Genomic DNA, 12,650 nt, shown 5'->3' on the forward strand with positions numbered 1-12,650 from the left:
ACCAATCTTTACTTCCTCAAAACTCAGTTCAAAACTCAAGTGTTGGTTTTAAAAAGCTTCTCAAGATTTATAACTCAATTCATAGGGTTCATGCAGAATTATGGAGATGAACGACTCAACTCAAGGATCTTAATAGCAATATGGAAACTCAGTACTCAGAACTCAATGATACTACTCATCTAAAAAATACTCATTCATAGGGTTCATGCTAAAATATAGACATGAACGAATCAACTCAACAATATTAATGCATAGCATAATAATTAGGAATAGAATTTCAAACAAAAACGGGAATTCAAGAACTCAAAATCAACTCATCTCAAGAATACTCTAATATAGGGATAGAATCTGGAATGATCTTTTACTGATTTGAAAGTAGATGTAGGGTGTGAGAACGATCTAGTACAATACTATGATATACTTACATACCTGAAGAAGAACTATATTAGAAGCCTTTAAACCCTAGCTTGAAGGAGAACAATCAAGAAAACCTTTCTTGAGATTTTTGAATTAATTTCTTGAAATCTCTATGGCCAAGAATTATAATTTTCATTAGTGATTCATAATTGTATGGAGGAATTTGAATTGGAAAGAATGGAATTCTTGGAGAAGAACTTAACTTCAAGAAGAATCTTGAAAAAGATTGGTAGAATCTTGAATGAAAGTCCTTTACTATGATTATTCCCTAGAGTTTGAGAGCTAAGAGAATGATGGATTAAGAGATGAAAATATGATTGTTTTGGGTCTTTAATTAGTCAAGAAACTCATTTAGGTTTTAGGGTAAAAAGAGAAAAATGACCCTTTTTAATGTTTATCGTCAGCTAATTCGTCGCAACACTGTATCAAGTAACTAAAATGGTCAAATCGTTTTACTCAAACCTCGGGTTGTTGCAAAATTGGTGGCGTTGGAAACAAGATTCAACTACTTTTAATTTGATATGTTATGGTCCACGTAATTCTTTATATTCTAAGAGATATGGTTGTTTGAAGTTGACCCAAGTAGAATCTTACATCAAAACTTAATCGATAAGGAATTTCTAGTGACCTTAATTGATATCCAAAATCATATTCTAGAAATTCTCACACTAAAGAATTTACCTTTACATATTTGTAAAAGTATAAGAATCACCTGATATGACCCTACAAGTAAATGAAGAATGATTCGAGTTTTAACTTAGAAATTTTTGGGGTGTTACAATATCTCCCCCATAGGATCATTCGTCCCCGAATGACGGCTGGTCTGAGAATGGAAAGGGGTTACTCTTACTATATTAAAGTCTAACTCAGAATCACAAAGTACATACCATAGAGTGATTATTCTGATCTAAATCACAAGATTCGGGTTCTATACATTTATAGGGAATCTTAGCCCAAGAATACTTCTCCATATAGCTGCATTCAACCAACTTTGAGCCCATATCAAGAAAAACCTAATGCATCATGCATTTGTCTACATGTTAACAACACCACATTCAATCTTAACACTATAAACACTCCGTGGACTTCTCCTAACTAATCCTTCTAAGAATTTCTCATCATCTCTACCAACTGAAATTTCACGCATTACTACTAGAAACTGACTAATTGCTCTCATTTAACTATTACTCATGGTAAAACCTCATCCTCTTATTCCTCCACATTTATAACCTTAGATGGAAGAAGAAGACCACCACTACCACAATAAGAAACATAAACCTTATTCTTCTATCATTATTCAATTACTATCGACAACATCGCTATCAAAACTGAAAAGGATCACTGAAAGAGCTTTAGGGCGAAAGATCTTAAACACGATTCATTCGAGATGTATGATATAATAATATGCATGACATAACTTATGTTTCTAGCCATTGAGAGTAAATCATGAATTTGCGAGACTGTTCATATATGATATCCATAACTTTATAAATTAAGCTTGAGATTAATGGGCTAAGGTCTTTGCCCCTCATTCTGAAAATTGAGCATATATGTGAATCTCTCTGAAGTGTATGAGCATAGGTCATGAGCACAATTCTGATATAAGAATATCAACAAGATGTTGTAATAACTTCACTTCAGGAAAACACAAGATTATGAATGAATTGATATATCCCTAAAACTATTTATGAAAACATCGCTATCTCATCCTCAACACTTGACTTGGTTTCTCATCTTATCATCTCCCCTTAGGTTTGCAACTGACACTTTAAAGTTATGGATCTATTCCATCATCTCTAAACTGGTGTACATTCGCTTTACTCTAATACTCGGAAAAGGCTTATCTCATGCTACTTAACTCTCTATATACAGGTACTAAGACTCATTATAAGATCTCTTTCTAAGATGATTCTCTTAACCTCTTCTCATTGGTTGATAAGGCCACTTAATCTAAGTGTTAATATTCTGCTTCTCCTTCTTAGCCTACTAATAACATCCTTCTAGGTTCATATCAACCTAACTAGAGGAAGCTTTGAACTATATTTACGATGCTCGTCATTGACTATATAAAATCCTTTATACCAAACTCTTAAGGGAAATAATTAATGCTTACATCAGTCTAATCCACATTGACAACTCAAATATGCTATCTAGGCATATATGAAAAATCATTAACTTAATTGGAACCTCTTTTGATTACGTACAATCTCAGGTACACCTCTTAATACTCCTTACTCTCCTTACTTCATCACTTACTTATCTATGATTGAATGTTGTTGAACAACCGATTAGGAATGATTTTTGGGGGTTGTTATTTGAAAATTAACATAGGTTGCTAGTGTGATAGAAAAATGTAGCATGGGTACTTCTGTTACATCTCCAACATCTCTTCAACGTTCTCGGCATAAGGATTTCGTAGAAATTCGGTCAAATCAATACCAAAAATGTTGGGAGAAGTTGAAAAGTCTCTTCGCTTAAAACTCAAATTCGAGGGGTATTTAGGAGTTATTTTGCCGAAACAATTGCATATTTAGGTTCTAGGGTAGATAATACACTCTGATCTGCTAAAATTCTGTAAAAATGAGGGTTTTGGGAGAAAAAGCGCCATGATCGCGCTTGATGTTCATCCTAGAGAAAAAGCGCCATGAGAAAAAGTGCCATGATAGCGCCTTCATCCCACTATGGCGGCCTCCCTCATTCCGCTTTGGCGGGATTCGGGCCGCTATGCAGGATTCAGGGGATCAGCAGCCTGACCCCTTAACTTAAATTTTTTCCATCTTCCCCTTCCAACCTTACACTGTCTATTTCCATCGTGATCAAACTTATATTTTTCATAACTTGCAGGCCTATCTAAATGGCAGGTCTGAATGAAGAGAACCTACCCTTCGTCTGATTTCCCGACACTGCTAGTCGAGAGAGGTTTCATGACTTTCCGAACAACAAGTTTTGTTGTGAGAGGGGCTTCATCTTGCTCAGGCTGGAGGAGAAAGAGCCAGCCTTCTATGCTCACTTGATGGAGGTCGGGTGGGCTCCACTGACTGAGGCTCCCCCTGCCGCACGTGTTGACTGGGTGCGAGAGTTCTATGCTATCCTGCCCACCATTCGCTGGGACGACCCTCACCCTCTCATCCGCATCTGAGGAGTTGACATCTCTCTGAACGCCATGGCCCTAATTGAGGTACTAGAGTTGTCGGAGGTCTCAAACGCTGAGTACAAGGCCAAGCTGAGGGAGGTAGATTTGGAATGACTGAGAAACATACTGGTGGAGCCTGCACGTCGAGACAGAGTCTATTGGCCTTCTGTTGAGGGTATTACTAGCACAGACTGGTCACCGAATACTAAGAGGTGGCTTCACTTGGTCACTAGGAGGATTCGCCTGTCGGGCAACTGCACTGACGTGACGTTCCCTCGGGCCTTGGTAGTGGCATGCGTGCTGTAGGGCATTAAGCTAAATATCGGGGCGTAGATTATTTCAAAGTGGAAGATGTTCTATCGAGGTAAAAGAAGGCATTCTTCCTCCCTGGTCTTATCACTGCGCTTTGCAAGCGGGTGGGAGTATCGCTTCTCGACACTAATGAGGTACTTCCCATGGACCCCCCATTTCACCCTCTTTTGGTTAGATGGGATTCTACTTCTCGGAGCAAGAGGATGAGGAGGATGAATAGGGCTAGCAGGAGCCAGGTGGCTGCAGGGTCGGATGAGGAAGGAAGCGACGGCAGCCTCCACTTTTAGCGGCACAGGTAGAGGAGGACTTGGCAGTTGTGCGGAGGAGGATGGGGTGCCCTATCACTCCCATCACCCTAGATCTTGAGATGCTCTGTCGCGAGCTGCGCCAAGAGAGTAGGAAGGGGCTGGAGAGGGACCGTCTGATGGTTCGAATCTGGAAGGTGGTGAAGATCATATTCACTTGCGTCGCTCCAGGGTGGGAGATTCCCATAGTGGAGATGGGGGATTTCTATTAGTTCTCTAGTTTAGATGAGGCCATGACAGGCTTGATGCCCCGCGGAGGAGCTAGATTTTGACACTGACACCTCTCGGTCCCAGGTCTCTTGAGTTATTTCTTCGCCCCTCTTGGGCATGTAAATTTTAGGACAACTTTGTTTTTATCTTTTCGCTTTTCTTATGTTTTTGTAAGCACTTGGATGCTAGTTTTTCTGCTCTCTCCATTGCAAATGGTTAATTATTTACTTTTTATAACTATTCTGAATTGTTGAATACTGATTGAATTTCAGGGGTTAGCCCGGATACCATTTGGGGTTTATTTGGGTAATTTGGGAAAACAGAGGAAGTAGGTTGAGGTTCTGCCTCGCCAGGTCTCGCCCTGGCGGGAATAATCCCGCCCCAGTGGCTCAAACGAAACCAGAACCCAGGAATAATTTTTTTTGAGGTTTTTCTCTTTTCTAAATTCCACAAAGGTTCCCAGCTTTACTTAACAATTTTAGGATAATTCCCTCAGTTAGATAGTCGATATCTACTTGAGTTATTCTCCACGAAACACACCCAGCTCATTCTCCTTAATTCAACACCACAACCCGCACATTCCCAAGATACACCCAGACACTTATACGATCCTTAGTCAAATGCAGGACACATCAAGATTTGGTTTACGAATAACCTTATGACTCATCTAAACCCTTGCCTCGAACTTAGTCGAAACCTTCTTTTCACAACGAGTTTCACGATACATTTACTTCTTGCATAACTTCAACAACTAGGCCAACTTATTGTACGTAACAAGGTTCAGACACACAATTATAGTACATGAAATCATATCGTCACATTCAACCAATTATGACTTCACATTCGCAGTTAGTTCAGACAACAAGAAGCACACATTCACCATTTCCAAGATACAAAGCACAGACCAGTCTAATTTGTTAATTAGTTCATTCCATGGATGACCATTTCTAGTCACTAGTATCCATGAATGATTTGGTAGTGCAATGCATGTCTAGGAAAGCAGATGAATTAGAACAGATAGATTCGCTATTTGATATCTACTTATAACTACCGGTTACCAAATTATCAAAAAAATATTAAAAATTCGATATTTGGTATCTAGTTTTTACTACCAATTACCGAATTAACAAATCTAAAATTTGGAAATTCCAAACCGAATACCAGACGCCCACCCCTATTTGACAATAGCTAAATGTGAGACAAATATTATACTATAATGATTCAGTCAGTCATTTTTTGAAATTTTTGTGAATTGACCATTTTGCCCCTCTCGATATCGACCTTGAGTCTTTTATTATTGAGTTTGAAAAGTTGGTTTTGAACTTTGAGTTTTGGGGTCTTTTGGAGTTTTGAGTGTCGAGATGGAATTTCGTTGATTCCATTAGTTCCAAAATATGGAATATGAGCCGTGAGAGTGTCGGTTTTAGTTTTTGAGTCTTTTGAGGATTTGAGGTCCTAAGTTGTGAATTTGTGGTAATTTAGCCTTTGGGTTGACTTTGGTCAATATTTGGGTGATTGGATAGGAATTTCGAGAGTTATGTTGGACTTGGGGGATGATTTTAGGCCTAGGTGAGGTCTTGGTTGATTTTTGAGAGGTCACGAGCTTGTTTTAGTCTTTTTAGGTGTGAGTTAGTTACATGTGATTTTCACGGATGTTGTGTCAAGGAGACCTCTGATTCATATTTTGAAGGTTCAATTGAGTCCGAAGTGTCGAGTATAATTAGTTTGCATATGTTGTTTGTGTGTACGGGGTTTAGAACGAATCTGAGGGATCCTTTCGATGATTTTGAGTTTGGCTGGTTTCTGGTTCTAGTGCATGACCATGTTCGGCATCGCGAGGCACTCTGATTGTGATTGTGTAACATCATCTTGGGGTGCATTGTTATCGTGAGGATCTTGCCGCAATTGCGATGGTCAACTTTAATTAGTTGACTGCCTTACTCATCGAGATCGTATGAGTTTAGATGGCGATCGTGATGAGCATTTGAGACCTGGACAGAATGTTTTCTAAAATTGAGCTTTCAACCCCATTTCTCCATTTTTGAGTTTTGGGAGCTTTGGGGTGGCGATTTGGACTAGATTTTTGAGGAAAATCTTTTGGGCAACAATTCTTAACTCTAAACTTTAATTACCCATTATTGTTTATGGATTTATGTGTTCAAATCAAGATTTTGAAATGAGAAAATTTGGGCTATCTTCAAGAACCTAAAAATTTAGTAAAATGGTGATTTTGAAGTTGTGTTGATTTCTTTTTTGAAATGGTTTTCATTAATGAGTTCCTAAAGCCTTAAACATCATTTTCAAGTATTATTTTCTGAATTCAAACCTTAATTTTGAATTGGGTTTTGTGTTGATTGACCCACCTTTCAAGGAAATTGATTTGGGTATTGTTGTTTTTGGAAATTTATTGTAAATACTTACTTGTATATAAATTGTGTGGCTTTGGAAGTGATTTAGAAGGGGCAGACTCAACTCTTGGAGTGATTGTTGATTTATTTAAGGCAGGCGGTTTCCTAAACCTTGTATTCTAGTTGAATTAGTATGCTTCCTTCATTGATTGTGAGTTGGGAGTAATGGAGATGACATGAAGGCTTAAATTGTCCACTTGTTACATCTAAATGAATAAAAAGAGGTTGAAATGAAAAAGGGTATGTGTTGAACATGATGATGTTAATTGTCTCACTGTAACCCTTGTTGATTGATTGATGAAATGCTTGAAAGCATGAATATGGACTTGAATTGAATGAATTGTTGTCTCTTTTGTGTGGTGCAATATGGCTTGTGCATTGGTTATGAACACCTTGATGAGACATGAGGTGATTTGTGATGTAAAGTCGATGGGATATGGTTCTGACCAGTGATATAAATTCGATGGAAAATGGTTGCGGCTAGTGATATAAACCGATGGGAAATGGTTTCGGCTAGTGATTTGATATAAAGACTATGGAAAATGATTCCGGCTAGTGATATTTTGCTGATGGGAAATGGTTCTGGCAAGAGATTGATTATGAGACTTGGTACCTTTAATGCTTATGCATGACTTGCTTGATATTTGAGATTGATGTACTTGTTATGCATGGCTGAACTACTTGTAATTGGGATTGCCTTACTTGATTTGTTTGATTGTTGAATTGTAAAGATTGAACTGTGAATATTGGGCCTTGCGAGCCGTGTATTGTAGAATTGCTAGGTTGGGCTAATTTGTTATAGTTTGAGGGGGTTCGATGGGAGAGTCAGGGGTATTCGTTTTCTTGCTAGTTACTATGTTTAGTAGGTTGCTTGTTGGGTATCGTGTTGTTGGTACTCACCACTTGTTTCTACACTTGTGTAGGTTTCGTGCCCGGACCCGCGTGATCTCTTTCTCTTTCTTTTGATCTCGAGGCTTGTCGAGGACCTAAAGAGGTAGTTGCTTGTCATTTGGAAGGCCCTCTTTTTCCTTTTCTTACACTTTGTTCTATTTGAGAAACAAAGATTGAGACTTGTATTTATTTTCTAATTTCACACTCATGTATTTAGTGACTTGAACACGTGACAACCAAGTTTTGGGGTATTGTTTAGAATGAATAAGTTTTTATGTCTTTGTCTTGTTCTTGTTTTATTGTATTTCCGCATGTCTTTCGTTTTCGTCGGGTTGAGGCTAATTTGTCTTGGTGAGAATAAACAAGTGTTATCACGTCCATTTTTGGGTCGTGGCATATACATTGTACCATGATTACATGTTTTTCAGGTGGCTACAACAATACAATAGCTAAGAATTTAAATGTGGTCCGCGACATTCCAAAAATAAATAAATGAGAACAGGCTAATTATAAAGAATCAAAATCGAGTAATGATTTACAATTGAGGAACCAATATGATGATGCCACGTGTTTAAATGATGTAATAATTCCAATCAAATTCAAGAATCAATCAAAAGTTGTCACGTGTCCATAATGACATATTTTGGTCAATCAAAATCAATCTTATTAGATCGAATTTGTAATAAATTTGACCAAAACCAATCAGAAGAAGACAAAAGAATTTATTGGAGGGTTACATAATTTTCTAAGTCAAATATCATAGAAAGCCGCCCTTCAAAAAACACGCTACTGGCGGCCTCCTTTTCCAAAGCAATAGCAACAAATCCAAGACATAACCACAAGGTAAAATTTTACAACTCTATTTGACTTATCTTCTTCTTAAAAGTCAGATCCAACACTGTTTGCGCATAAAATTGAAACTTTAAACAAGGTTTTAATTAATTTAAAGGATATTAGAATGTTTGTTAGAAATATTTAATTAGATTTAAATGTAGAAAAACTTTTGCAGAAAAGTCACATCCATAAATGTTGTTCAACTCCAAGAGTCACTTCATATTCCTCTCCCCTTTTCTACTATGTTTCAGATAGCTATGGTGTTGGAGGATCCATCCCCTGATCAGATTTCAGGTTCCACTCAACTAATCATCCCTCCAGGTTTGTCTTGAAAAAATAAAAAATAATCCCTCCGTCCATTTTTAATTGTCGTGGATTCCTATTTTAGAGTCAAACGATAAGAATTTTGACTAACATTTTACAATGTATTTTTTCATCATATTGATATGCAAAAAATTGCTATTTTTAGTATTTTTCGTATAGTTTTTGAATATCTAAATTTTTAGTTTAAACTATCGAATTAAAGTAATCTAATTCAACTTTAAAAATTAGTCAAATTGACTTTCGAAAAATACGACATGACAATTAAAAGTGGACAGAGGGAGAAAAAACTTGTTTCATTGCGTGCATTTATATACCATCTTTTATTTGTTTTTTGTTTTAGTTGGTTTGATGGAGCCTGGGTCATTGAACCGTAGTAGCAATGTGGTTGAGGCAATAAGGAATGAGATTGATAAAGAGTGTATCAGGAAAGAGATCATTGCAGAAGAGGTTGCTCGAAAGCAGATGTTGGAGTTGGAAGTAAGGAGAGAGCTTATGATGGAAAGAGAAATAGCAATGTTTGGGGGAGATAGATTTGCTTCATTCTTCAAGAATCAGGCTGACTCCGTGTTGTTTAAGGAAAAGATGGGAATGGGCGTCTCTGCTGTGTCTAGGCATGACATGGATCACTTCTCAGAGGTTCCTTTTTGCCACCGTGCTGTGGAACCAATAATTTCAACAGTGAACCAAAGTCCAAAGGTGGGGATTTTACAAGTGCAGCCCCCTGGAGTTGGCGGACTTTTGCTGGTTCGTGTTCTTCTTTATTGTTGGCCCTGTTTGTTAATTCTTAAATTGCTAAGTAGATGATTTTTTTTATCTATCAGTATTATTAGAACATTTGGCGTTAGTTCAGACATCAATTAGTAGTTTAGTCGTATTAGGATTGCATTAGTTAGTTCAGCAGCTATTATTTATTTAGATTACTTTAGTTCAGTTCGTTTAGGAGTCTTATTATTTTCCTTGTAACTCTATTTAATACCTTGTTGCCTTCATTAATAAAGATACTCTTCCAGTAGTATGTTGCAAACCTTACCTACAATAGTTGTTAAAGAGGCAGTGTCTAATAAAACAGTTAGAATAGTTGCTATTCTGGAAAAGAAGGTTTTTAATTAGTAACTTCTTTTGTTTCACTCTGTTTTTTGTGGATGGATGGAACGGGTTAGAATGTTAAGTTGGTATTTACTTTCATCTGTGTGTAGTTTCTCAAATCTCCTCTTTCTTGAACACTGTTACCTAAGGGAGGTAGCCGATGCAGAGGCTAATACAGTTGCACTGCAGAAAGTATAAAGGCATAGATGACCTGATTTTCTTCATTTCGGTACTTCGTTTGCATTAGTCATGTTCTTGGTTTTCTGGTGACTAGTTTACATAACCAGAATGCTATTTATACATGTTCGTATCATTACTTTAAATTGAACAGCCAAACCTAGGAATGTATTTCCTGAACTAGGTAACAGTAAGAAATGAAACATTATCAATGGCAACGATGATGTTTTGGGGAGATGATGCTTTGATATTAATGTCCTCCAAAATATGTTTTGGGGACCTTAATGAACAAGTATAGGTTCCTTTCCCCAAGCCATTTAGTACAAGCTACTATTGCTTTAATACATTCATTTAATATGCTTTCAGATCTAGATCGGTAAACCATTTACAAGGTGTTTAAATTTTTGAGCAGTGCTTCTTTTGTTGTTGATAATACAGGCTAAGCCTGACACAATTTTCTCTGGACCAAAACGGAAAGCTATAACACTGATTGAAGCGGTTGCTGACAAGCCTTCATTAAGCAGTGCTCCAGTGAAAATTGTTACAGAGTGGAGTTGTGCACTTTGTCAGATATTTACTACAAATAAAGATTGCCTGAATATCCACTTCCAAGGAAAAAAACACAAACGCAAGGAGGCTGCTTTTAGAGAACACAAGGACGACAGAAACTACAGAATTGGTTTTTTTTCAAAGAAACCAAAACTTATGCAGCTTGTGGAACGTCCTTGCGATGATCTGATATCAGGGAAGAAATCAGAGAAAGAATCATCAAGTCCAAACGACAACGATCCACCATCCTTGTTGATAGATGACAGTGCAAATGACTTGAGAAAGAACACAGCTCATGAAAAACAAAACAATGGGGAGTTCAAGTTTTGGTGTGACACATGCAAAATAGGGACCTTCTCCGAAAAGGTGATGGAGACTCATAAGGTAGCAAAGAAGCATGATCGGCATCTTCAACAACTATTTGGGAAGGACAAAGATGCAGAGGAATGATTGTGTTGGGCAAATTTCCGTCAACCAACTAGTTAGCTTATTTTTGTTTAAAGGAAATCTGATGTTATCAGTATTACCTTTGGATCCATGTGGTGTGATTTTTCTCTATTATCTATTTTGTTGCTCCTGTCTACCAACTAGTAGCTCATTGTTGTTTTTCATGGAAATTGGATTTCTTAATAGTACCTTTTGATACATGTGATTTGTCTCTTTATCTATTTATGCAAAATGTTCAAGTGCAAAATACATATATGTATGTTCTGCGAATATATGTATATGTCTATGATTTGGTTAGATGTGTCACCTCTCTCTAAAGCCAGGATTTCAGTTTATCTATTTCTTCTATTTTTTGAATTTCCCTTTATTTGATGTTAAGAAAATCTGCAGGAATTTAAATATTTTTTCTTTGTCACGAAACATTGCAGATTTTAACAACATTGTTTGTGTATCTTCCATTATTTTCTTTTATTTTTAATTCTATATTCACCTTGTTTTTTATTGTATTTGTTCAAATGTATTTTATGTTGTTTTTTTTACTGGTACACGTTATTTAAACTCACCATTGATTATAAGAATTCTTCACATCACGAAGTTCTTGATAATGAACATATGTACCCCCGTGAAATTTAAAATTCTATATATTTTGTGTACACTATAAATAGCGAAAATAATACTTTTAGTGTATTCAAGTATATATAAACAATATGAACTCTTAGGTCTCTATTTATAGTGTTATATAGAGACATACAAAAGTTTAGTCATAAACATGTTATGAAAGTGTAAGGTTACAAGAATAATGGTCATAAAGATGGAGGTTATCTTCATAATGGAGGGAAATAATGGAGATAATTAGTAAAAGTAACTTCTTGATAATGGAGATAATTACTATAGTATTTTATAACAATACTTGATTTTTTCATACAAGATCATTAGTTACTTAGAAGCCAATATATAAATTCTAGGAACAAATGTTACTTCCTACCTGATAGACGATAAAGTTGATAAAGAGAAACTCTTGATAATGGAGATAATTACTATAGTATTTTATAACAATACTTGATTATTTCATACAAGATCATTAGTTACTTAGAAGCCAATATATAAATTCTAGGAACAAATGTTACTTCCTACCTGATAGAAGATAAAGTTGATAAAGAGAAACTTTTGTAATAATTAATCATCGGTAACAAAACCCTTTTCTTTTTTTTGGTTTTCCACCCGGTGTCCGGAGCCCAGATTGGAGCTCCGACTATATCTGGATCGCGCACTGCAGGGCCCATTCGGAGGTGGCGCTCCCAACAAGATTTTCTCCATACCCAGGACTCGAACCCGAGACCTCTGGTTAAGGGTGAAGCACTCCCACCAGTGTACCACAACCCATGTTGGTAACAAAACCCTTTTCATTAATTTTAATAGTTGGATATTTGGGAAGAATCATTTCTAAGCTTTATGACGTGATATTATTGATGAGAAATGAACTTCTTTTTTAAGGAATAAACTTCAATTAGAGAAAACATGTAATTTAAACCACACTTTTTCACATTTGAAGGGTTG

At 36.6% G+C, this 12,650-nt stretch overlaps 1 protein-coding gene across 1 annotated transcript; it reads left to right on the top strand.

The window, feature by feature from the left end:
- The first annotated feature begins 9,418 nt into the window (after window positions 1–9,418).
- Window positions 9,419–11,096, top strand: LOC125807251 (uncharacterized). Its single transcript, XM_049486966.1, has 2 exons — window positions 9,419–9,578; window positions 10,536–11,096. Exons 1-2 carry the CDS (start codon window positions 9,423–9,425, stop codon window positions 11,094–11,096), a joined length of 717 nt encoding a protein of 238 aa, XP_049342923.1. The 5' UTR covers window positions 9,419–9,422.
- The last annotated feature ends 1,554 nt before the right edge of the window (window positions 11,097–12,650 follow it).

This window comes from Solanum verrucosum, unplaced genomic scaffold (assembly GCF_900185275.1).
Source record: "Solanum verrucosum unplaced genomic scaffold, falcon-dt-bn FXZP01000153.1, whole genome shotgun sequence".
Lineage (NCBI taxonomy): Eukaryota > Viridiplantae > Streptophyta > Magnoliopsida > Solanales > Solanaceae > Solanum > Solanum verrucosum.

Excerpts from the sequence above, each read along its gene's own strand:
- LOC125807251 (XM_049486966.1), top strand. The coding sequence starts at position 9,423 with ATGGGCGTCTCTGCTGTGTCTAGGCATGACATGGATCACTTCTCAGAG. Across the intron at positions 9,579-10,535 it reads GAGTTGGCGGACTTTTGCTG|GCTAAGCCTGACACAATTTT; the intron begins GTTCGTGTTCTT and ends TTGATAATACAG.